The sequence below is a fragment of the Podarcis filfolensis genome (assembly GCF_964270895.1).
Source record: "Podarcis filfolensis genome assembly, chromosome: 1".
Taxonomy (NCBI): Eukaryota; Metazoa; Chordata; class Lepidosauria; order Squamata; family Lacertidae; genus Podarcis; species Podarcis filfolensis.
Window position 1 is genome coordinate 77,229,520 of NC_139604.1, and position 22,850 is coordinate 77,252,369.

At 41.3% G+C, this 22,850-nt stretch overlaps 1 protein-coding gene across 19 annotated transcripts in view; it reads right to left on the reverse strand.

Annotated features, from left to right (window-relative positions):
* The window catches only part of NAV2 (neuron navigator 2), a 523,517-nt gene that overhangs the window by 18,834 nt on the left and 481,833 nt on the right, over window positions 1–22,850 (reverse strand). For all 19 annotated transcript variants that reach the window (XM_083593842.1, XM_083593844.1, XM_083593840.1 and 16 more), the window contains 11 exons: window positions 21,724–21,912; window positions 17,537–17,589; window positions 17,278–17,301; window positions 15,374–15,448; window positions 14,028–14,111; window positions 12,120–12,231; window positions 11,039–11,184; window positions 7,410–7,582; window positions 4,335–4,488; window positions 2,386–2,545; window positions 1,178–1,278 (listed from right to left, as the gene is read on the reverse strand). In XM_083593842.1, coding sequence (XP_083449968.1) covers window positions 1,178–1,278; window positions 2,386–2,545; window positions 4,335–4,488; window positions 7,410–7,582; window positions 11,039–11,184; window positions 12,120–12,231; window positions 14,028–14,111; window positions 15,374–15,448; window positions 17,278–17,301; window positions 17,537–17,589; window positions 21,724–21,912 — 1,271 coding nt within the window. The remainder of the gene's footprint in view (window positions 1–1,177; window positions 1,279–2,385; window positions 2,546–4,334; window positions 4,489–7,409; window positions 7,583–11,038; window positions 11,185–12,119; window positions 12,232–14,027; window positions 14,112–15,373; window positions 15,449–17,277; window positions 17,302–17,536; window positions 17,590–21,723; window positions 21,913–22,850) is intronic.

A 22,850-nucleotide genomic window follows, 5' to 3' on the forward strand; every position in this document is an offset into this window, starting at 1 on the left:
TGACTTCTGCAAATCATTGTTACCATGAAGCTTACAACAGATCCCTTTAGAAGTAAAAAAATGTGCTTCCATGTGACATTACAAGCCTTCTAAACCTAGCAAGCGAGTTCTGCAGATAAACAGGTGCCTCTCTCATTACCCTGCACCTGATCTAGGTCTTGGATCACTCGTCACTAGTAATGTTTATTTTAAAAGTTAATTTAAAACCAGTGAACAGGAGAAAGGGCATGTTTCAGCTTATACAAGACAGATCTTGAAAACTTCCTCCAAGCTAAGCATGTTTGGTTCAATTTCTCTTTTATTCATGCCAAGTTCCTAGGGTACTAGCAGGTCTGGACTTCACAACATCCATGGCTCCTGGCATTGTGTCTAGACTAGAACTCCAAGCATATTCATCCCATTAGAAGCTGTGATAAAGGAAAGGTCCTAGTGGGAACCATGCCAAAGCTGATCTTTTGAGAATGGGAGTACTTCCGAGTCCTTTTTTTCTTAGTCTTTGAAAACTAAGGAAATAATTGGATGCAACCCACTAAAATAACGTTTCAACAGAGCAGACCGACTGAAATGAAATGACCTAGGTTAATCATGTCCATTCATTTCAATGGGATTACTCAGAGTATGACTAATATTGCGTACAACTTATTTCTGTAGATTTTCCACTCTTTGGAGTATTTCGTAGTTCTGCTCTCCCGACAAGGGGACCTTTTTCATGCAGCTGATCAAAGGATTACAGCAAAGCCCTGAAGGGATTGACTTTGAAGTTGTTTCACCTGAAATCAGGTGAGTAACAGGCGGTCAGCCAAAATGGGTCTCCAGGGGTTGGAGGAGTTCAGGATCTGGCCCACTGGCTGGATCCTCATTTTTGTTCCTGCACTAAACCCTTTTTTGTATGCTTCAAGCAGTTTCTTTAACCTTCCATTCATTTAAGCATAACATTATTCTTATGATCAGCCATTGAGTCATCAGTCATTTCCTAGAAGCAAAATAGTGACAAAACCTGAGTCTTGAATGCATTGCTTCAGACTACAGATAGGACTTCAAGTGACAAAAATACTTAAAATAGTGAACAATGTGGGTTTCCTCACAAAAACTTCAGTCTACGTAGCATGCCAACAGACCTAGTCTCTGATAACGTGGAATGGAAAAAGGTGAAAAGCAAACTCCACACATAACTCACTTCTCTCCATTTAACTTCATCCTGAAAACTGACAACTATTTTAACATGCCTGCCACCTTCTTTTCGAGAAGAACCATCGCTGGGGTCATCCAGCAGCATGTCTGTGGACAGGAAACACAAATTCTTTTTTAGTTACAAATGGTGAGCTGGGAAAATATGCTCATATGGTTATTTATTTCATTTATAAAATAATTTACGAGTTGGCTTTCAGCTCAAAAAGGGTCCCCGAGCTACTTAAAAGTTTTAAATTTGTAACTTTTTTTTTAACATACAACACTATCTAATTCTACTAAAAGAGGATCCACTGAAATTAATAAGACATGAGTTAGTTATGTCTATTAATTTCAGTGGGTCTTCTCTGAGTAGGAGAGTTGGACATAGTAGGAGGGTTGGATACAACCCAAGACAATGACGAACAGATTGAGAACAAAGGTGGGGGCGAGAATCACCTTTGAAGAGAGAGAGTAAAATGAGTGACGTTCAAAAGCTTTGTGTGGAACAAATAAGTTTTAAGGACCCACCCACAACTAAAGAAAGAAGTCAACCTAACCTCTCCTAGTGGTGAGACAAATAGCAGGACCTCTAAAGCAGATATTGATTTGTGAACTTAAAGGGCAGGTTCATGGTCTTGATTTACCCCGCTACAAAACAACAACAACAAAAAAAACCCTACAGTATTACTCTTTTTGTGAATATATGCAAGGTTGTGTTTACTCCAGCCCTTATAGATGAAAATTATGCACCAAAAAAAGTGTAGGTGCACGTGTCTATGTTACACAAACTTGCAAACAGTTGCTTGCTTTGGATAATTAGACTTTTAATTGCTTGATTCTGTGAACACTGCCAGGTTTGGTGCACACTTCTTGGAATGTACGTAAGACCTGAAATAATGGAAAGACATTCCTCTCGCAATCTGGAACAGACATGGAAGAAATGAGGGAAGACCACAGAAAAATTAACAGTGTTTTCTCTCGAAAGAAATTTTACTTTGGCAAATGGGTGCAATTAAACTGACTCCCAACATGATTTTGCACAGCTGAAGTCATAGCTGGAATGCTATGCTTCGAAGTGAAACAGAGCTGCCAATGATATTGTAATGGAAGGGTTTGTCCCCGGCCTTCCACCTTCACACCTTAGCCACCAGCGATTATTTACAGCTATTATTTATTTACAGCTACAGGATAAAACCTGTCGGCTGCCCTACTCACCAAGACTCGCTGACTCTGTGAGGTTCAGGCTGTGCTGGGAAAGACCCATGGACTGCCTTGGAGAGGATGAAATGGAAACCTGAGATTGGGCCCTGCTGCAGCTGCCTTGATTTTCTGACTTCAGCCGGTCATTTTCTGCTTTTAGTTTCTCGATCTCACTCTAGATTAGAACAAGAAAACAGCCAGTAAAGGGAATGGAAGGAGCATGCCCTTTCAGCTTTCTTTATACACAAAGAGAGATAAAAATCTCTTACACACAAACACACACAAACATGAGATACAGCTTATGAGCTGGTCCACTGTCTCTCACTATCCCCAACAGCTTTCAATCAAAGTCGTTTCCTTTTCAAGCTTTGCTGGTAGACCGGGCTTCCCCACTTTATCCATTCCCTCACCTTGGCCTTCCCAAAGTCAATCTTCCCCCAATCAGGCAGAATTACACATGAGAGCTGATAAAGTTTTCATGGCAATCTTCTTTGAATTGTAATGAGACCTGCAGGGATCTCTGCACTTTTTGTAGCTGTACTGTTTTTTCTTTCTGAATGATGTGGTGGCTGTTGTGCACTCTCTCTCGAGTAGACACTGAACTTCAAGGCTGAATGGGGATTTGAACTCTGGCCTCCCAGGTCCTAGTCCAGCACTCTAACCACTACACCACACTGTCTTGCTTTAAATGGGCTTTCTGATGATGGGTGTGGTTCTACTCTGCTGCTTATATGGTTTTTTGGTATTATTGTTTTCAGAACATTTTCTAGGTTTTAATATATGTTTGGATGTCACTTTGAACACCCATGTTGAATAAATAACAAAGCCATAAACTCTGCAAGTAAAATAAATGAATTATAATTAAAACGGTGGGATTGAAGAGCCAGATTTATGAAGCAGAAATGACAGATATGTGGGGATGTATAATATCTATATATTCATGGCAGAATGTAACCAAAGAGTGACCACCTTGCCTCGCCCTATGGCCCATCCACACACATTGGTGACAATTTGTGGCAACTTTAATGAGCATGGCTCAAGGGTCTTGCCTTGGCATTTGCTCTGGAATGAAAAATATAGTGTTGCGTAAAATCTTTACAGAGAAGCTCTAATTTTAGGTTTAGCATGTGTTGATATGGATCAGTTACAACTGAATAAAAAATAGGAATAACAGAGTAAAAATAAATGGACAGTTTTCCCAGTGGAGATATATATAGGAAGTGTAGTCCCCTCAGGTTTGGTATTGGGAATTGTGCTTTTTAACTTTCCATAGATTATATAGAGTTAGGAGAAAGCAGTGAGGTAACCAAGTTTTGTTGGTGATACCTAACTGTTCAGGGCGGTTAAAACAAAAGGGGGTAGTGAGATGCTTGGAAAGGAGCTCTCCTAACTAGGTAAGCGGAGAGGAAAATGGCAAATGCATTTCAATGTAAGCAAGTGTAGAGTGATGCAGTGGGGGGGACGGACCCAAAACTAAATTTCACATATTGCTCATGGGGTCTGAACTCACAGAGACCTTGGAGTTGTAGTGCATAGCTCGATGAAGGCAATGACCCAGCGTGCTGCTGCTGTGAAAAAGGCAAATGCCACACTAGGGAATTATTAGGAAAGGGACTGAAAATAAAACTTCTGATATCACCTTAAAAAAAGGGAGACTTGACACGAGGTTTGTAACATGATGCAAGGTGTGGAGAAAGTGGATACAGAAATGTTTTTCTCCCTCTCTCATAAAAGCAGAGCAATGAAGGACAGTTCAGGAGACACAAAATAATGCTTTGGGAGTCAGTATGCCTCTGAACGCCATCTGCTGAGAATCACAAGCAGGGAGAGTGATGTTGCACTCAGGTCCTGCTTGGGGGTTCCCACAGGCATCTGTTTGCCCCTGTTTGTGAGGATGCTGGGCTAAGCAAGCCCAGTAGGGCTTTTCTCAAGTTTGCATGTGTGTTGCTGCAGTTCCTTCCTACCTGCATTCTGTTCATAGCTTCCCGAAGTTGGTCAAGTTGGTGGGCGGAGCTGAGGGCCTCCAAACGGATATCAGTTAGTTTCATCTCTTTGTCTCTCAGTTCATTTCGCAACTGCATGACTGTTTCCGCTTCACTATCGATACATTCTGAAATCCTAGGAAAAGATAATAACGAGCGTTCACCAAAGAGCTTGAGAAGCAGAAATTCTGAACGTTAGCAAAAATCAAGAGTTTCCTTGCTCTGCTTTCAACCAGATTTTTGTTTGTTCGGGGGGACTTGCAAAAATGGTAAGATGAAGGGGACCCTATCATTAGGAATGGTCTCAGCCTGCCCAAGGAAAAAAAGTATGATGACAGCCAGCAGAATAAGGGCAGAGAAACTACCATTTTGGTTGTGACCTATACGGAGTTTGTTAAGCTGCTGTTAAACGTACAGTTGTTCATTGGGAAATCTATTCAGCCTGAAAATCCCAGGTAAATTAAGGAGGCATAGTAGCAGCAGTCATTTGGAGATTGATGGCCTCAAAGAAAGATTTAGTATTCAGCAGGTGTAGTGCACAGCTGGGTGCCCCTTTGGAATCCTATACCTTTTCAGCTTACTCCGCACTGTTCAGGCTTTTTTTAAAAAAAGAAAGAAGTAGTAGTTTTATCCTCCTGGCACCAGCTTTCTCCACCCTCCCACCTACGCAAATTGAACAGGGTTGAATTACTCCCTAACGCATAAAAGACAAGCAGCACCATTGCCATTTTCTGGCAATTTTTCGTATTGCATGTATCCTGTGAATAAATCTCCCCCCCACCCCCGATTGGCTTCCCCCGTCCTTAGCAGTATCAAAAACCAATTATATGGTACTGCAGTCAAGAAACAACAAAGGAAGGGGAGAGCTATGAAGAAAAATGGTGCTTTACCATCCATGCAGTGGCACAGCATGAGGAGGCCATGGCCCCGGGTGCACAATCTGTGGGGGGCGTGAACCAGGCGCCCCCCTGCAGAGACCCCCCTTGCACCCTGCCGGCGCCAGGGGCTGGAGAGCATGGAGGGTGAAGATCGCCCTCTGTGTGTCTCATTCCGCCTGGCATGTCCAGCCACAGCTCCCCCTTCCCAGGGTCGGTCCTGACCCAGGGACGGAGAGCAGCTGCAGTGCCTGGCCGCAACTCTGGAGAGTGGCCATGGCACGCCCAGCCTAGGCTCCTCCTTCCCTGAGTCAAGGCTGACCTGGGGGTGGAGAGTGGCCTGACCCAGGGGCAGAGAGATGCTGTGGCGTGCAAGGAAGCTCCTGCTTCCTTGCCGCCAGCTCCAGTAGAGTGAGGAGAGTGGGTGGCTATGTTGCCACCCACTCTCCTGGACTGGGGTGCGCGAGTGCGCTCTGAGCCGGTGCTACAGCGGGCTCCCTCTGTGCCCCATGACCCATGTGCTATTTAGATACTGCCATGTTAGGGATGCTTCCAAAGTTCTTTCAGTTCAGGCTAAGAAACTAACTTTGAGGGCCGGCCTCAAATGCAAGGATTTTTTAAAGCTTGAGGTTCTTTTGTTCCAAAGTTGTTCAAGCTGGAGAATTCCTAGCTTCTCCTTGGCTGTTTCTGCTAGCCTTCCCCTTCTCCAAATATCATCCTTGCCTGCTGCCATCCTTCAAACCATATCCCCCCATCCTTTTCCTGCCTTGAAGCTGCTGCAGTAGTAGCAGCAGCAGCAATGGTGAATGGTGAGGGGAAGAGGAGGATGATTGCCTCCCCTCTCTTTCAGTCTCCCAGACTTTCTGGGTAACAGTGAAGTGTAAGACCATGGAGCACTATGGAAAAGATTGCTTCAAACCACTTTCCAGTCGAATGAATATTTTTAAAAATCCCTTAGTTTGGGAATTCTGTGTTTACAATGGAGTACTTGCAAATTTTTGGTTTTGTTAAGACTGACAAAACTGATGACAGAAACATCAGTGCCAAGGACTAAATGATATCAGCAAAGTGCAACCAACTCAAGAAATTCAACTATATAAATAAACTTTGGATTTCAAGCATCGATACAATACATCTTGATAAAATACAGTCTTTGCTTTCATGACTGTCAGGCTGAAAATATTATGTAGGCTGAATCTGGGAAACATTAACACTATGTATATCTAATTCATAGTGCTCTTCTGCTTTCTAATAAAGGCTACACTCAGAAGCCAAATAAATCAGTGCTGAAGCCCTAGGCAGCCTAGTGCTCTGCTTTTCTCCTCCTTAATTCTGTAGGCCTGTTTATTCCTTAGGTACTTGGTACTTGTCAAGACTCGTCACATGCATACTTTGACTGATGACAGGCACTATCATAAAAGACATGATGGATTACATGGCTTTAAGCTTTTGCTCACCATTTAGTACCACAGGGATAGGATAGGCTAGTTTCAGAGTGATGAAAATAAGATAACATAGTTGAAGATAAGTGAGAATTTTAAAAGTAAAAATATATGGTTCTATAACATCTTAATCTACAGGGCTTTTACTTTCAGGAAGCAAATTTTAGTAATGCCTTATTTTCTCAGAGTCAAGTATTCCCTGTTTTCTAATCTCTACTAAATTCTGTATCTTACCATCACACACAGTTGGCTATAAGGGGCAGTGGAAAATCATCTTAACCATGGAGGTTGCATGGAAGAAGAATATTCAAGCTTTGCAACACTGTTTACATTCACCATTTCCTGAAACCCTTCAATAACTTTTGACAGCTTCTCTTGAGCCTTAGAGTCTTCCTCAAAGCTACAATCTAGAGTGGACGTTTCAAAAATGTCCTCTCACCATCACTTTGATGGCTTCTGGGTCTGATCTAGCAATTTAAGGTATATGGTGGATGAGTAAGCATCACTGTATAAATGAACAGCCAAAAGCAATAAAGAGAAAAGATAAAGCAAATACCCACATTATAGTTGGCACTGGCTTCAAGTACCTGACTAAATAAACCTCAGCCGAAGAAAATCTACTTAATCCTTAGTGTCTTGTTCTTTTATAGAGTCCACAGAAAAAACGGACTCCAACCCCAGCATAAAACAACAACAACATGTCAACAGGAACTCTTTTTTAACATGGAAACTCAACTCACAGTGAATTAGAATGGGACGTTCTCAGTAATGGCGTAGAGATAACTGAGCCATTGTGATGCAATTTTGGCGATGAAGGCAGGGAACAATCTGTCATCTCTTCAATATCTGAATGAGAAGATGCTGATTTGGGGGACTTCTTTTTACCAAATGCTTGTTTGAAGGAACTACGCAACTGAAAGAAAAAGAGCAGAATAAGAAAGATTATACATAAAACAAACGCTGCCTCATGACGATAAGTAAGGAACAGGAAAAAATAGTTAGCATGCAACACTTTAAAAAATGGTTACAAAAGTCCATTTTGGGCAGTACAAATTGACAATGGAAGCACAGATTGCCACCTTTCTGTTCTGGAAATCTTTACACTGTGTTTAAGAAGGACATTGTCCAAGACACTGCAAAAGTGCTGGCTGTTGACAAGCCCTATTCTGAAGCACACCTTTCCACTCTGAGACATTGCAAATTCTTTTCAGCTCAAGGACAATTTTATTACGGTGTTATCACAGGTTGCAGTTATGAAATGACATGGCTCAGATGAGGTTATTGATGCTGACAGAGTTAATCATGTAAATGGATTAGTTAGCTTTGTATTTTAAAATTTAAAATACATCTTTCTTACCTCGTTGACCTGCCAGAGGAAGTACAAGCAAAAAGGGAAGCGGGAAGGAAAAAAAGACAAGTTTTAACAGATAAAGCCTCTGACAGGGAAAGCGCCGGATTTCTCAGACAAACATGAACCCCACCCATCCACAAAAGCACACACACACACAAAACAAATCATTTTACCATGGAAAATAATATTGTAAAGCATGTCATCTTATGATCAGAATAGGCCTGGGACATTTCACAGAGCTGAAAGGATGATGCACAGAGTTCAATATAAATTCACATTGGATGGGATTCACCTAGCCAGTCCTGTCAGCAGAAGCCCTGTGTAAGGAGTTCTGCTTGCACAATTGGGCTCTGCCTCCCTGTGCCCCACCTGAAATTGGCTTGGCTGGGGTCAAGGTAACCCCCAGGACAGCATAAGGCGGAGAAGAGGGGGGATTGTTCCGTCAGGGAAGCTGCAACGCTTGTGCAGACAGAATGATTAGAAGAGCATTATGATGAATTCCACCCATTATATTTTGCAAATCACCCAAATTATCTCCTATCACCCCAACAAAGGATCTCACATAATCCTTCAAAATGACTTTGCACAAAAGCCCCATTCTCAACTTCTCCACCATACATTTGGTCAAGTGCACATTTGTCGGATCCGAACAAAATCCCCCAGAATTACTGTACACAAAAACTCTATGCTCATATTCTCTGCCACACATTCTGGCAAGTATACATTTGTAGGGCCTGTACACATGACCATAATCTCTCAAAATCACTGTGCACAAAAGCCCTGTACACAATCCATCAAAGTTACTGACCATAATAACCCTATTCTCAATTTTTCAAGCACATGTTTTATCAACTATACATTGGTAGAACTTCCTGCACACAACCAGGTCCCCAATCCTGAGCCCATGCCCTGCATGTATAAAACTGTACATGTGTAGAGACCCTTTCCACTCTTGGTCTGAGGTGCAGAGGTCAGGGAGCCTCAAGGGGAGACAATTCCTCTCCATGTGCTGATTAAAAGAATGCAGGAGGTGAGAACAGTGCTTAGACTCTGTAAATTACTGGCCTCCCATAATATTCAGCAAAAACAGGAGCAGGCCTCAGGCTGACACGCTCTTTTCCATTATTGACAGAAAGTTATTTCTGTCCCATGACAGAATTTGCATTGTGGAACTCTGATAGAATAATGAAAATACTAGAGAAAGAAGTTTATTGAGGGTAAGGGAGGGCCCATTTTCAAACAAGCGTAAGTCAAGATCCAGAAGGGGAGGAAGTGCAGAAGCCCAGATACTGGAGCATATTAATGTTGGCAACTCACCTGCAGTTTCATTGTTACAGGGGTGGGGAAGTCAACCTTTTCCAAGGAAAAAGCCTTAGTGGGCTGAATAGGATCTACAAGTCTTATGTTAGCTAACCCTTTTTATAGGGATAGGAGGCAACATCTCTTTATTTGCTTACAACACACAAAATCCAAAGACGCAAAGGGACTACAGGAACTAAGTTCATCTGTTCAAACTACGATAAAAGCAACGTCACGATGGCAGAGGTAGTATCACAAAAAACGGGATTCAATATCAGATACCTTTCCTCCAGCACATGGGACCTTGCATACAATAAGCGGCGAGCAATGAAGAAATGGGAAGTGAAAATGGTTATTTTGAAGGCTTCTACCACAAATTAAGTTTAAAGACTGATACACGTAGGTCTCACTTTCCGAACACAATGTGTTCCCAGGAAATTATTCATTAGGTTTGCATAGTGAGTTGTTTCCTATGGGAACACTTCTATTCAATGCTTTCTCTCGCCATGCTTTCTGCCTGAAACTGCAGCAACCAATCAGCAAAAGCCAAACAAAGGAAAAGCTGATTCGTCCAATCACTCCTGCTCCCTGATTGTACCAAACTCTCCCCCTCTGCCTGTAATGGTTGCCAGCAAAAAAACAAGTAAGGGTTGGACAAACTCTGGCTGTTTGGATATCTGAATCAGCCATTTGTATAGCTAGGTTTGGGTATAATTCTTTGCATTTGGACAACTGAGATTTTGGATAACAAATGTTCCGGTTGCAGGACCTGTGTGTATTTTTGTTTTGCCATGACAATAGTCAAAAGAGGGCCCAAGGTATAATGAACATAACTAATACTTTTACTAAGGGTGAAACCAGACTACTCAAGAGAGTGGAGCTTTTCCTTATGCAGATAGCTTACACACACATTTATCACGGACACAAATACTAATTGCTATTTGACTGCTAGATTTTATCAACTGATTTCTATTTAAAGTAAAATCCACCACTTCCAACTCCCTGTGCAGATGAACAGCATAACACTCAGTCATAGAATTACTTTATGCTATGCTTGATCTTAGCGAAAAGGCTGGTGATTACTTTTTGGTGTGAATTCTTAACAAGTATTGTACTGAAATTCACATTTCCACACCTATGGCATGGAAAATTCATCTGGAGGAGCAGTGTGTGTGTGTGTGTGTGTGTGAGAGAGAGAGAGAGAGAGAGAGAGAGAGAGAGAGAGAGGGAGGGAGGGAGGGAGAGAGAGACTAATTCTTCCCTTGCATACCATTTTTCCAGTCAGAATTGTTTCCCCTTCTAGGCTGCTGTTGGCCCCATTATATTAAAAATACACCAATTTTGGTGACAATAAGCTAAGACAGAGTCCATACTTCACTGAACAGCACAGTGGAAGAGGTTAAACCACCACTTCAGCTGCTCTGAAATTAGAAACCTTGTAGATGCATTTCAGGGAGGAGAAAAAAAGTGGGAGATCCATTCACAGATATCCTGTGGTACAACATGTTGTTTGGATGTCAACCACTTCCAGCTAAAACTTTGTCAAGTCCTAAGAATGGGCATAAGTTAATATTTATTCACTGGGTGTCCATCATACTCATTTTAGTTCAAGGCAGTGCATTTACATAGACTACTTGGCCCATGTACTGTGTTTTCTGGAAAGCTGATAAGACACACACACTTCAGTTCATTTGATCTGCTCTGTTGAAGCATACATACCCAGTTCTTTCTTTTCTTTTTCTTGGAGTCACATTCTATGTTGCTTCCCACACTGGAATGGCTGGTTGCGCTGTTAATGCTAGAGACACTGTCTGAGGAGTGCTGCCTCCGGATCCGCAAATCAGTGGTTTGTGCAGTCCCACTTCCTACATGGTAATTAAATCTAGTTAAATGCATTCAGAAATGGCATCTTCCTTTTTCTTCCTATACATGGACATTCTCCCTTGCTGTCCCTTGCTATCACATGCAATCAAAATTACCTGCCCCACCTTCTTCATAGCCAGCCCAGAGAACTGTAATAGTCCTGGCTGGGGCACATGGTACCGTATTTTTCCGTGTATAAGACTAATATAAGACTAGGTTTTTCCCCTAAAAAATAATGTCAAAATTAGGGGGCGTCTTATAGACGGATACATTCCCCCCCCTCTTAAATCCGAGTCCCCCAAAATAGGGGATGTCTTATACATGGGGGCATCTTATAGACAGAAAAAGACGGTAGTTGTAGCCAAAATATTTGGAGAGTTTAAGCACTGAATCTCTGTTCCTCCTGCCATACTATATCCTAGCATGGATCCAGAATTGGCCTCCACAGTCACTTACAGACACACTGTTAAGACAGTGTTCATGGAAGACAATCTTACTTGGCCACGATTGATTGCCAAAGAAGAAGAAAGAAGACTATCCTAGCATGGCAGAATAACATCACTATGTGGGTGATGGAGCAGGAAGTGAATCTTGACTGCTGAAACAATAGAGCAGTGGTGGTTATGTTAGATGGAAGAGGCAGAGCAATGCTGACTGCTGCGTATGGCACTGGAAAAGAAACTGCTAGCGAGATGTGGGTTGCAGCAAGGGACCCTACTGTAATATTGTGGCGATTTCTAAACTACAAGTCTATAAACAGCATTAGTAACAATAGGCCTACCACTGCAAGAAATAAAGTTCAGTTTGATGATTAAACACATAGTCTATCTCTGGAAAAAGAACTCTGCAAAACTTTGCATCAGCTATTACCAAGGGGATGAATGCCCTCAGAGCGTTACACTGTTATTGAAAGGGAAGGCTGAAATCTTTCCTTTACCTTTGCAGGCGAGCTCAGGTGTGTTAATTACACCATTTATGGCAGCCTGAGCAGCAGCGTTTTGTTTTTTCAGTAGTTCAATAGTTTTTCTTAACTCATTCAGTTCTGAATCCTGCAACACACACAAAAACAAAAAAACAAACAAATGAATGAATGTTGCCTCTGGATTTTCTCCAAAGAGTGGCCAAGCAGCCTGTACAGCACTAAAAGTTGAGACCATGCAGTCAAGCTGGATGGATGTTTAACGGGGACTCTAAGGGGAGTCTGAATCTGGTACCTGAGCAGTGGTCAGCTATGGAGACTTAGGAAGATTTTATGGATTTCACCTGTTTGCATGTTTGTCTAACTGATCAAAGATGGCTACAAGTAGAGAAGAATATCGGCGGTGCTGAGCACATGATGTAAGGGTATAAGGACTTCTTACTTTAGTAGGAGGGTTTAAGGGTCCCTCAAGTCAAACTGGCTGGAAACCAGCATGCCACATGCCCTTATCTGTGCTCTGCCTTCTCCACATCATGTTCTTTAGGACACTTGGGTAGTTTCACAAACTCTTACAAGCACAACACACCTTGCTCATTTCTATTCTTTGCTTGCTGCACACTGTATTGAATGGTCCAGACTAATCTAGGATAGCTACTTGGGTTTAGAACACATGACAAAAATGATAGTTTTCCACACTCCCAGTGTAATGCTTGTTTGCCCACTTCTGGCTCATCAGCTGTATACAGCAGAAAGGAATAAGCTTGTGCAAATCAGCATAAATTTATTAAACTGCAAACTGGGTAGATGTTCTACCTGAATGAGCCTTTAGATCATTCTATTTTAGAGTAAAAGTGCTCACTACAGTGATTATGATTATAGATCCTTGCCCCAACAGTAGTAAATTGAAAATTTTACAACAGCTCAAAGATGCAAGAGTGTCATGCCTGCATCTCTGTAGGATCTTACTTTATAGACATTTTAGTTAGTCTAAGATATTGTAGTTCTATAGTGGGTTGAAAATACGCTTTTCAATTTAGAATGCATTACAGTCATACTTCGGGTTGCGAACGTGATCTGTGCGGGAGGCACGCTTGCAACCCGCAGCATTCGCAACCCGCAGCGCCGTGTCTGCGCAAGTGCGTGACGTCATTTTGCGCTTCTGCACATGCGCTGAAACCCGGAAGTAACCTGTTCTGGTATTTCCAGGTTCAGCGGGGTCCACAACCCAAAAACGCAAACCCGCAGCGTTTGTAACCCAAGGTATGACTGTACTAGATAAAATTCATAGAAAATGCATTATTTGCAGTTTGTATATATATTACAAACACATGCAAAAAAGCTGGGTTAATAGTAATAAAATACTAAGGGAGTGTAATAGTAGCCCAGAATACGGCCTGAAGACATCAGTTGGTTTCTACTGCTGGAACTAAGCAGGTCTGGTCCTGTAAACTCTCAAGAATGAAAGACCACCTGGGAACCAGAGGGAAGCTGCTTAGGGCTCTTTGGAAGAAAAACAGGATACAACTGAAATAAGTATTTATTGCTTCCAGTCATTGCATAATTGGTCTCTGCGACCCCTCTAATGTACAGGCACTGACATGCTCATTTTGTGGAAACGATGAGAGACAGGATGAATGTCAGGTTTAAAACACGGACTCAAGAAAGCACAGGGAATAGGAACTAGTGTCACCAGATAACGTTTAGTTGCTATTGCAAATGGTCTAATGCCTCATTTTCACCCCACCACTAACCCCAAAGTTTATACTCAGTTGTCACTGGAACGTCAGCAGCACACAGATGCCTGAGAAGTTTTGCTTTACTCTGCAGCCCAATCCCAAAGACATCACTTTACTGCGAACCCGATTTTAAAAGTTCTACTATGGAATCTAGGCTCATGAAAAATGTACAAGGGAGCTTCAGACTTGCCTTCTGTTCTGCTGTCATGGTAAGGCTTTGTAGTCTAATGGTCATATTTCCTAAGCTCTGTTCAAATGCTGCCACGAGGTGAGCCTGTAAGTTGAATTGCATTACACAATCAAGACTGTACCTTTGTAGACCGTTTGCAGAATAATGCAGAAGATAACATTACGGCATGCAGAATGTAATCCACAACCAGCTAGTCCAGAAAGAACAGCACAGACAATTGAAACCTGGCAAACCTAACCTGACAAAACCATCAAACTAAGTGGCCACACAATAACCACTGATGCTTCTGCATCTGGGTCTAAGTGTCACCTGCCATGAGCTAGCAGTTCCTGGCTTGGAGTTGTGATAACTGCTCCAATAAGTCATAGCAAAGTGTCATAACCTGGCCTGTGAAGTCTTCTGGCCTCAGGTATGTTTATACATGGTGAATCTGCTTAGGATGGCAACTTTATAACCACTTCCTCCAAGCTAAGGAAAAGCCATGACAAATATTTATCCCGTATCAATGTGGTACAGTAAAGTCTTGTGCAGTCATTCCAGCATTGTTCATCATCAGCACATAGTTGCCTTAACCTAACTAACTGTTCTCACATTCACCGTGAAAACAACCATGAAGAGTATGATAACACTGGGATATGTGGCTCTTGCTCCCTCTGGCCCCTATAAAAACAAGCCTGGCTGAACAAGTGAGAAAAAATGGGAGAAAATAAAACAAGCTTAGCATTGACTACATGTGTTACGAAGCTAAAATGTTTACTTAAAAAATACTGGAGCGAGTAATTCCCGCTTGAAAAGATCTGCCAACTATTCAAAGAACCAGCGAAGAGTCTCAATTCAAATATTAGTAGGAAAAGAGGCATTTAAAGGGGGAACAGTTAGTACATTCCATAGTGCTGATTAAGGTGATCTCTCTGTTAGATTTGAATAGTTGATGTGAAACCAGCCCAAAGGATCAAAAGATGTTGCTATTTGACAATTGTTCCAAGGGTAATATCTTAGTGGGTGTTAATTAGTACTGTATTAATTAATTGATCAACACAACCTCCCTACCCTATGCCCTCCCCCCAGATCTACTCCAGAGGGTTTGGGGAGCCCCCAGAACAGTTTTAGGGGGACACAGGGAGAGGAGGGGGAGAGACTCTACTGCACAAGCGTAAATACTCACAGTAATGGGACACATTATTTGGATACCACCCACAGTTAGTCTAAAATGTATTACGTTTAAAAGTTAATGTATTTTCATTTATTTCTGATACCAAACTATATCTGAAATTCTTATAAACCAGCTCACTGTTTATCACCAGATTGCTTCTGTCTAGCTATCTAGCTATCTCTATTGTACTCACATTGGCAGTCAACTGTGTTGTCAGAGCCGAGACTTTCTCTTGGGATGCATCCAACTCCCTCCTTAGCTTGCGAATCTAAGTATTATATTTCAAAGGAATATTTTGTTTGACAAAACACTTTTCAAAATTAAGTTACACAAAATGAGAAAACGTATCTACAGGAATCCATATCCAGACCAAACTTGAAATGACAATATTCATAAACTAGTAAGCAGAGGGCTGGATCAAATAGTGCCCAACCCTCCACGAAAGCAGCTGGATTTGCATTTGGCTCCAAATTTAAACAGCAATTAATGTGAGCTGAGGTTGCAAAGGAACAACTGGGCTTGTGTGGCTTACGAGTGTGCTTCTGATTGTTCCTTTGCAGCCATGCCTTGCATTCGGTGCTTTTAAAATCTGGTGCCAAATGGAAGATGTGCTGATTTTGGCAGGGATCAGATTCATTTGGGAAATGTGACTGGGAGCTCTTGAGCACAATCAATCCCACCTGACAGAAGTGTGGCTTGAATTTGGTGCCAAACTGAAATGGCACACCACTGCTACAAAAGAACACTTGGGCCTCCACACTGTTTTTTAAAGCACAAAGGCAGCAGCTATACCCACACAATGCAAATTAGATGATAAGGTATGTAGAAAACTGAGATAAGCACTAAAAAAGAAACCCAACAAGGAAATTCAAATAACACACACTTAACAGTGTGAAGAACACTGCAAAACATACACACTGGTGGGTTTTCTCTCTCCAGCAGGAACTGGTGAGTATAGATCCCATGCCCAGTTCTTTGCTGAGGAAGGGCCAGAGATTCCTAAGGTATGTTGTTTGACCATGACTGAAGGATTGCTTGAACTGAAGTGATGGTTTGAACTCCATCATTTTTCTAGTCTTCCCCCAGCTCTTGCCACTGAAACAAAAGTTTACACTTGAAGATGGGGAGTAATATTACTTTACAGTAGCCTGGCCAGGCTGTTCAGTGCCTTTAATTCTAGTGTGTCTAGTCTAGTTTTGGTCTGGAAAATGAACAGCCTGAAACTTGGAAAAGGAGACACAAAATAATGGGTGCCAAACTGAGTCTGAAAACATCTAAGACCAGCGATGAACTGCGGACATCAATAAGTACAATAGCCTTTTCTTAGCCCACAAACTTAATGTAACTCTCAAGGCCAAGAAATACAAATATGCAAGAACCTTTTTTTAAAAAAACAAAAAAAATTTTTTCCTTCCAGTAGCACCTTAAAGACCAACTATAGAGAAAGTGTTGCATAGTTTTCTTGCATATTCAGTGGGATACGTGGATTGTAGAGGGTTCTTAATTCTAAGACCCTTGGGTATAATGTCCAGGTTCTTGCATTTAGTAAGAAAGAAGATATCAGTCTGTACCTGTGCAAGTTTCTTGGTGAGGTTGATGGACTTCCATTTCATGTGGCTCAATGTGGTGCCTTCCATAGTTCCAGTTACAGATAGGTAGCCGTGTTGGTCTGCCATAGTCAAAACAAAAAAATTTTTTTCCTTCCAGTAGCACCTAGTTGGTCTTTAAGGTGCTACTGGAAGGAATTTTTTTTTTTTGTTTTGACTATGGCAGACCAACACGGCTACCTATCTGTAACTTTTTTTTTTGTATGAGCTGGTCAGCACACCATTTATGATACTGGGTACATACAGCCCTCTTACATGCACAGTTCTGCATATAGGAAGGAGCCTGACAGGGTTGGCAAGAAGAGACGTACTCATGTGGGGAAAGCATATGGAGAAGGGCAGGATACTGCAAGACACTGTTCTTAGGGTCATTGATTTTATAAAAGCTGAGACTATTGCCACCATGAATGCCAGACTTTTTTTTTTTAAGTGTGCCTGCCACTGAAGGTGGAAAGGTTACTAATATGAAAGAAAAGGAACTCTTCCTTACCTCTGACTGACATTTCTCTTCAGGCTGGAAAAAAGAATTAAAAATGATTGTGTGAAAGTCATATTGATTATTTATTTGATACCAGATAATATTGTCCAAAAACAAAGGGAGGAAATTAGATGATTTCACATGCTTAGGCATCATAGAAAGCAAGAGGATTTAAGCACAGAAATTCTTTTGGTGCAATTTAAGTATGTTTAACATTTTGTGTGCCCAGTTCTGAGCATTAAGATAGTCATTTCCATTTTATGACACTCACCGTTGAGTAAATAGATGATGTGCTTGAAACCAAAGAGAGAGAGGATCCATGCACTAAAGGAAACATAAAAAAGCAAATTGCTCAACTGATTCCTTGTGTACAACACAGTAAATGACAGCAGATAATTCACTGTGGATGCTGCTAGCAGCTTTAACAATTCATCAGCAGCCTATTAAAAAATTGCATCACCAGTCATAAACATATTTACTCAAAAAAATCTTTGCAGAAGTGTCAAGAAGTAAGCTGAAATAAATGGAAGCATTATACAGAGCATACCCAAAAATGGTCTCAAAATAAAGCTTTTTTTAAATTTAAAAAATCATTATTGGGATGTAAACATTTGCCTGCCTCTTATGTTTCATACATTACAAAGTTATGATAGTGCATGAAAAATGAAACAGAAGATGATGAGAAGCAGACAAAGTAAAGGTTAAACTGACCAGTCCAGTTTCACCATATGGTTGGCCTGAAGCATAAACAGCAAAAGGGAGTTAAAAGGTTTTATAAATAAAGAAGGCTGAATATTTAGGTGTTAATATAGGTAAAGACTCATATTAAGACAGCAAAGAGGAAAAAAATGAATATATTTTGACATTTTCTCTAGTGCGGGATTCCCCATTCTGGTGCCTTCCAGATGATGCTTTAGCCGAGATTCCTGCATTGCAGGGGGTTGGACTAGATGTCCCTTGGAGTCCCTTCCAACTCTACGATTCTATGATTCTAGGGACACAATAGTAGCAGTCTATTAACATCTGGAGGGCACCAAGTTGGGGAAGTCTGCTCAAGGGGGAGAAAAGTGGGGAAAATACAAAAATATGCTATTGCAAAATAAACAAATTCAACTGGCTTAGAAACAGATTTTGCTGTAAAAAGTAAGTTTCTTCTAATGCTATGAGTACGCAATAAAGCTGTGTTATGCAAAATGCAATTGCCTTAAGCATGTCTAGGTATGTGGCTGAAAATCTGCCATCAGCAATAAGTAGTACAGAGGCAATGAGACAAGCTGCTTCATTATTGGCCATCCCACTTCCCTCCCTTTCAACAAGACAGAACCTATAGATCCTGTTTCTTTTACACAGGATCCCCTTAACCTCACTCCCTCCCGCCATCCGGCTCTGTACCAGAATAGACGTTTCAAACCAAGGTCCCAGCGTATTGCTTTTCTTATAAATCACATTAATAACCTATAAATCAGAGACTGCTGAACTCACATCAGTCCAAAGAGCACAACCAATGTTCAAGGATGATAGAAGCTGTAGTCCAACACCATCTGGACAGCCACAGGTTCCCCATCCCTGCAGTAGAACATTAAAACACCCACCCCCCACAGGCCTTGGGCTAATTAAACAATTTATGGCCTTTTAAACCATAAAGTATTGTTTTTGTTTGTTACTTGTGTTATGTATTTTTGTGCTTTTTATATTGGGAACTGCCCTGTGATCCTCGGATGAAGGACAGTATAGAAATTTAATAAGCAAAATAGTAAAATAGCAAACCAAAAAGAGCTTCCCTGAGGCAAGACTTAACAACAGCATGTTTATTGCACTAAAGAATATAAATAAATAAAAATCTGGAAGTGCCAATAAACAAACAACGAACAAAAGGGGGGAAAGCCCTAAGAAGCTATCTGTATTATTAAAAACGATTTCCACAATGACAAAGAAAGAAGTTTGTTTAATATGCAATTTACATCATGGGTTGAATCAAGTTCACAAACTAAAATCAATGGAACTTTAAACTGGAAGTGGTTCTATGCGCATGATCCAAATTTAGCAGTGCTCAGGAGCTTAGTCCCCGTGGGACTATGGAAAACATGCAGGCTAGCTCTACCTGCAGACACATGATCAACTTTAAACTGAAGTGGGCTTGGTTGTATGGTCATTCTACATGGATGGGAATTGAAATCCCAATTGCCGTCCTTGCTGAAGGAGCCTCACCTGTGTGCATCCATACCTCTGCTGTCCTTCAGAATGATGCTGACCACACGTCATCTGGGTGTGTGGCTGGCATATGTCTGTGTCAAAGGGGCACAGCTAGCCTATGTGTTCTCAATACAGTGGTACCTCGGGTTAAGAACTGAATTAGTTCCAGAGGTCTGTTCTTAACCTGAAACAGTTATTAACCTGAGGCGTGCTTTCATTAATGGGGCCTCGCTGCCGCTGCACCGCTGGCACGCAATTTCCGTTCTTATCCTGGGGCAAAGTTTTTAACCTGGTTAGCTTCCTGGTTAGCGGAGTTTGTAACCCAAAGCGTCTGTAACCCGAAGCGTCTGTAATCCGAGGTACCACTGTAGAGAGTACCTGATTCAGGCTACAGTAATATTACATTTCACAAGCCCAATAACCATATACCATTAAGTTCTTACTTTCAGTAGCAGCTCCATTCTGCTATGTCTGGCTTCTTTGGAATTTTTTCTTGTATACTTTGAAATAAGATTGTGTTAGACATTTCCAACTATTTGTAAGGGGACCTTTCCAGAAAAATAAATTCTATGGTGTCCTCATAATCCCCAAGTAAGAAAATGATTCTGTCTTAAGTAATTTAATTTTACATTAATCAAATACAACTAATATTTTGGTAACTTCTTAGTAGACCTAAATGTGTGTGTGTGTGTGTGTGTGTGTGTGTGTGTGTGTGTGTGAGAGAGAGAGAGAGAGAGTGAGTGTGTGTGTGTATAAATATATATGAAAATCTGAATACTGATTGTGATTTTCTCTTGCTTCAGAACTGCCTTTTAAATTACTCTACTTTGGGACATATTAATCTTGGCATGCCAAGCATTTTGCATATTTCATTCTGTATGCTCTCAATTTCTCCTTTATTAAAGGTTATAATTCTCGTAGGGAGGGTGCCATAGCCAAAGGAATGAAAATAGTTTTAAATGCTCTTATGAATTAAACTAAAAATACATTCATTGCCACTGTTGCATTGTCCACATAATTTGTGGAAAAGGGCAAATCAGAAAATCATATTGGCCTATTAATGATTTAAGAGTTTGACATGAAAGTCAAGAAGCAAAGGAATTTTTTTGTCTTAACTCATGCCATTAAAACAACTATTTGTTTTGCTTTCTTCCATGGCATTCATAATAATTTTATAACACGTATTGCAATACATACAAGGACACAGCAAATTCTAACTTTGGCTGGGAAATTTGGCAGTGTGAATGGAGCGGTAGAGCCACCACCATGTTCAAAGCCCTGACACTAATGCTGACCAAGTAAGGAGGAGGGGGCACTATTTTTAATTTTTTCACTGCACCAATTCCAGGCTGATGCAGCAAAGATGATTAGAGAGCTCTTTGAGAGCCAGAAACCAGCAGTTCCTTGAACGGTCCACCTCCACCCGACTGCCACCTATTAGGGCCTAGAACTGCAGCACGAAATAGCCAACTGATTGATCTCTCTCAGCAAGACAAAGCTTAAACTAGGTGAACAGGATATGAATCCAAACCAGCACTTCAGCTTTTGAAAAATAGCTGGTTTCTAGGCAACATTGCAACTTCAAAGGAAAATCCTGAAAATATGATGTTGCATGTGCCATAACTGAACTTTCCCAGATGAAATCATTATCCACAACGACAGGCACTCACAATCCACATCTGACAGACAGTATGAGAAAGAAGCCTGAACTATGGAAGACAAAGATCTACTCTGTTCAAGTTGGGAAATTGCTACTTGGAACATCTTGAACTGAAAGGTAAAGGAAATGAATTTTAGAGGCTCTTAAAAGGTACAGAAAATGGCACCATTCACATTTATATACAGAGGGAAACAATAAGCAGTTGATTATGAAATGCTGTGCATCTTAAAATGCAAGGACACAAATATTTATGCAAGGATATTCTTCAGTAAGAACCATTAGGATTTTATGAGGTATTTGACAGAATGTGTTGACACCTGAAAGCAATGGTTAAATGTTTTAGTGGTCTTAGGCAAATTAGTATCACATCAGGACTCAAGTAAAACATTCCCATCACCTCTGTTTACCTCAAGTAACCTTTTTTTTTAAAAAACAACCCTATATTTTATATTTGCAATTTTACTTAAATATAAACAAGTCAATGTTAATCAACATTATGGTTAAACACTTGAGAAACTTTAATAATGTTTGATTCAGTTTATCCCCCAGCAAATTTCAATTGGAAACTTGATCCAACTTTTGAAAAAGATTTTCAGCTCACTTACCCTCTTCAAAGCCATCCCGGAATGACCCTGAACGGCTCATTGTCCTGCTCTTTTCATCCAGTGACATTGAGCTGTTCCGGAACCGGGTGTCACTGTAAGGATCATAAGGGCCATCCGCATTAGAAAGACTGTGCGTCCGTAGCATGGTTGGGTTTGACAAGCTCATCTGGGCTGCTGTGGTGGGGCTTGCTAGAAAGCAAGGCAGACACAGAAAGTTCAAAAATCTATGCACATGCAAGTACCAAAAGAAGCAACTCTATCACTACAAAAAGGTATCAGTCTCTGTCTACATCTAATTAACTGAAAAGCTATACAAAGTCGACAATGGTACAAAGTTGATTTCGACACATGACATTGAGCTCATTGAGCAATCTTCTAATCACAGACATTCATATTCCACACAGCCTTTCATGTTTCCCCCTCCCCTCATTCCTATGTCCCCTTGAATTTTGGAGTTAGCTTGGTTTGGGTTACTCCTGCATCAGCATCAAGACTAATTATGATTTGTTAAAATGTTGCTATAGCACTAGCTTTGAGTAGTGATCAAGGCAGAGGGAAGGCAAGCAAAGGCCCCCAAGAACTCTGGGGTGCAGAGACAAGGATTGCAGATGCCTAGGCACAGGCCCCAACACAACTCCAGACCTCACCTGAGATGGGTCCTTCTGAGTCAAAACCCCTAGAACAACACTCCTGGGTCAGAACACCTTTAAAAGAACCACTACTGTCATCACTAAGGGCCTCTCTATATTCAGTTTGCCATCTGGCAAAGAATATAATGTACCTGGGCATATATAACTGAGCAGCAAAAGAGTGCAAGGACGCTGCTTTAAACATTTTTAGATACTAATGGCATACAGGGAGTGGGTGGCGCTGTGGTCTAAACCACTGAGCCTCTTGGGTCTGCCAATCAGATGGTTGGTGTTTTGAATCTGTGCAACGGGGTCAGCTCCCATTGCTCTGTCCCAGTTCCTGCCAACCTAGCAGTTCAAAAGCATACCAGTGCGAGTAGATAAATAAGTACCACTGTGGCGGGAAGGTAAACAGCATTTCTATGCACTCTGGTTTCCGTCACAGTGTTCCGTTGTGCCAGAAGCGGTTTAGTCATGCTAGCCACATGACCCAGAAAG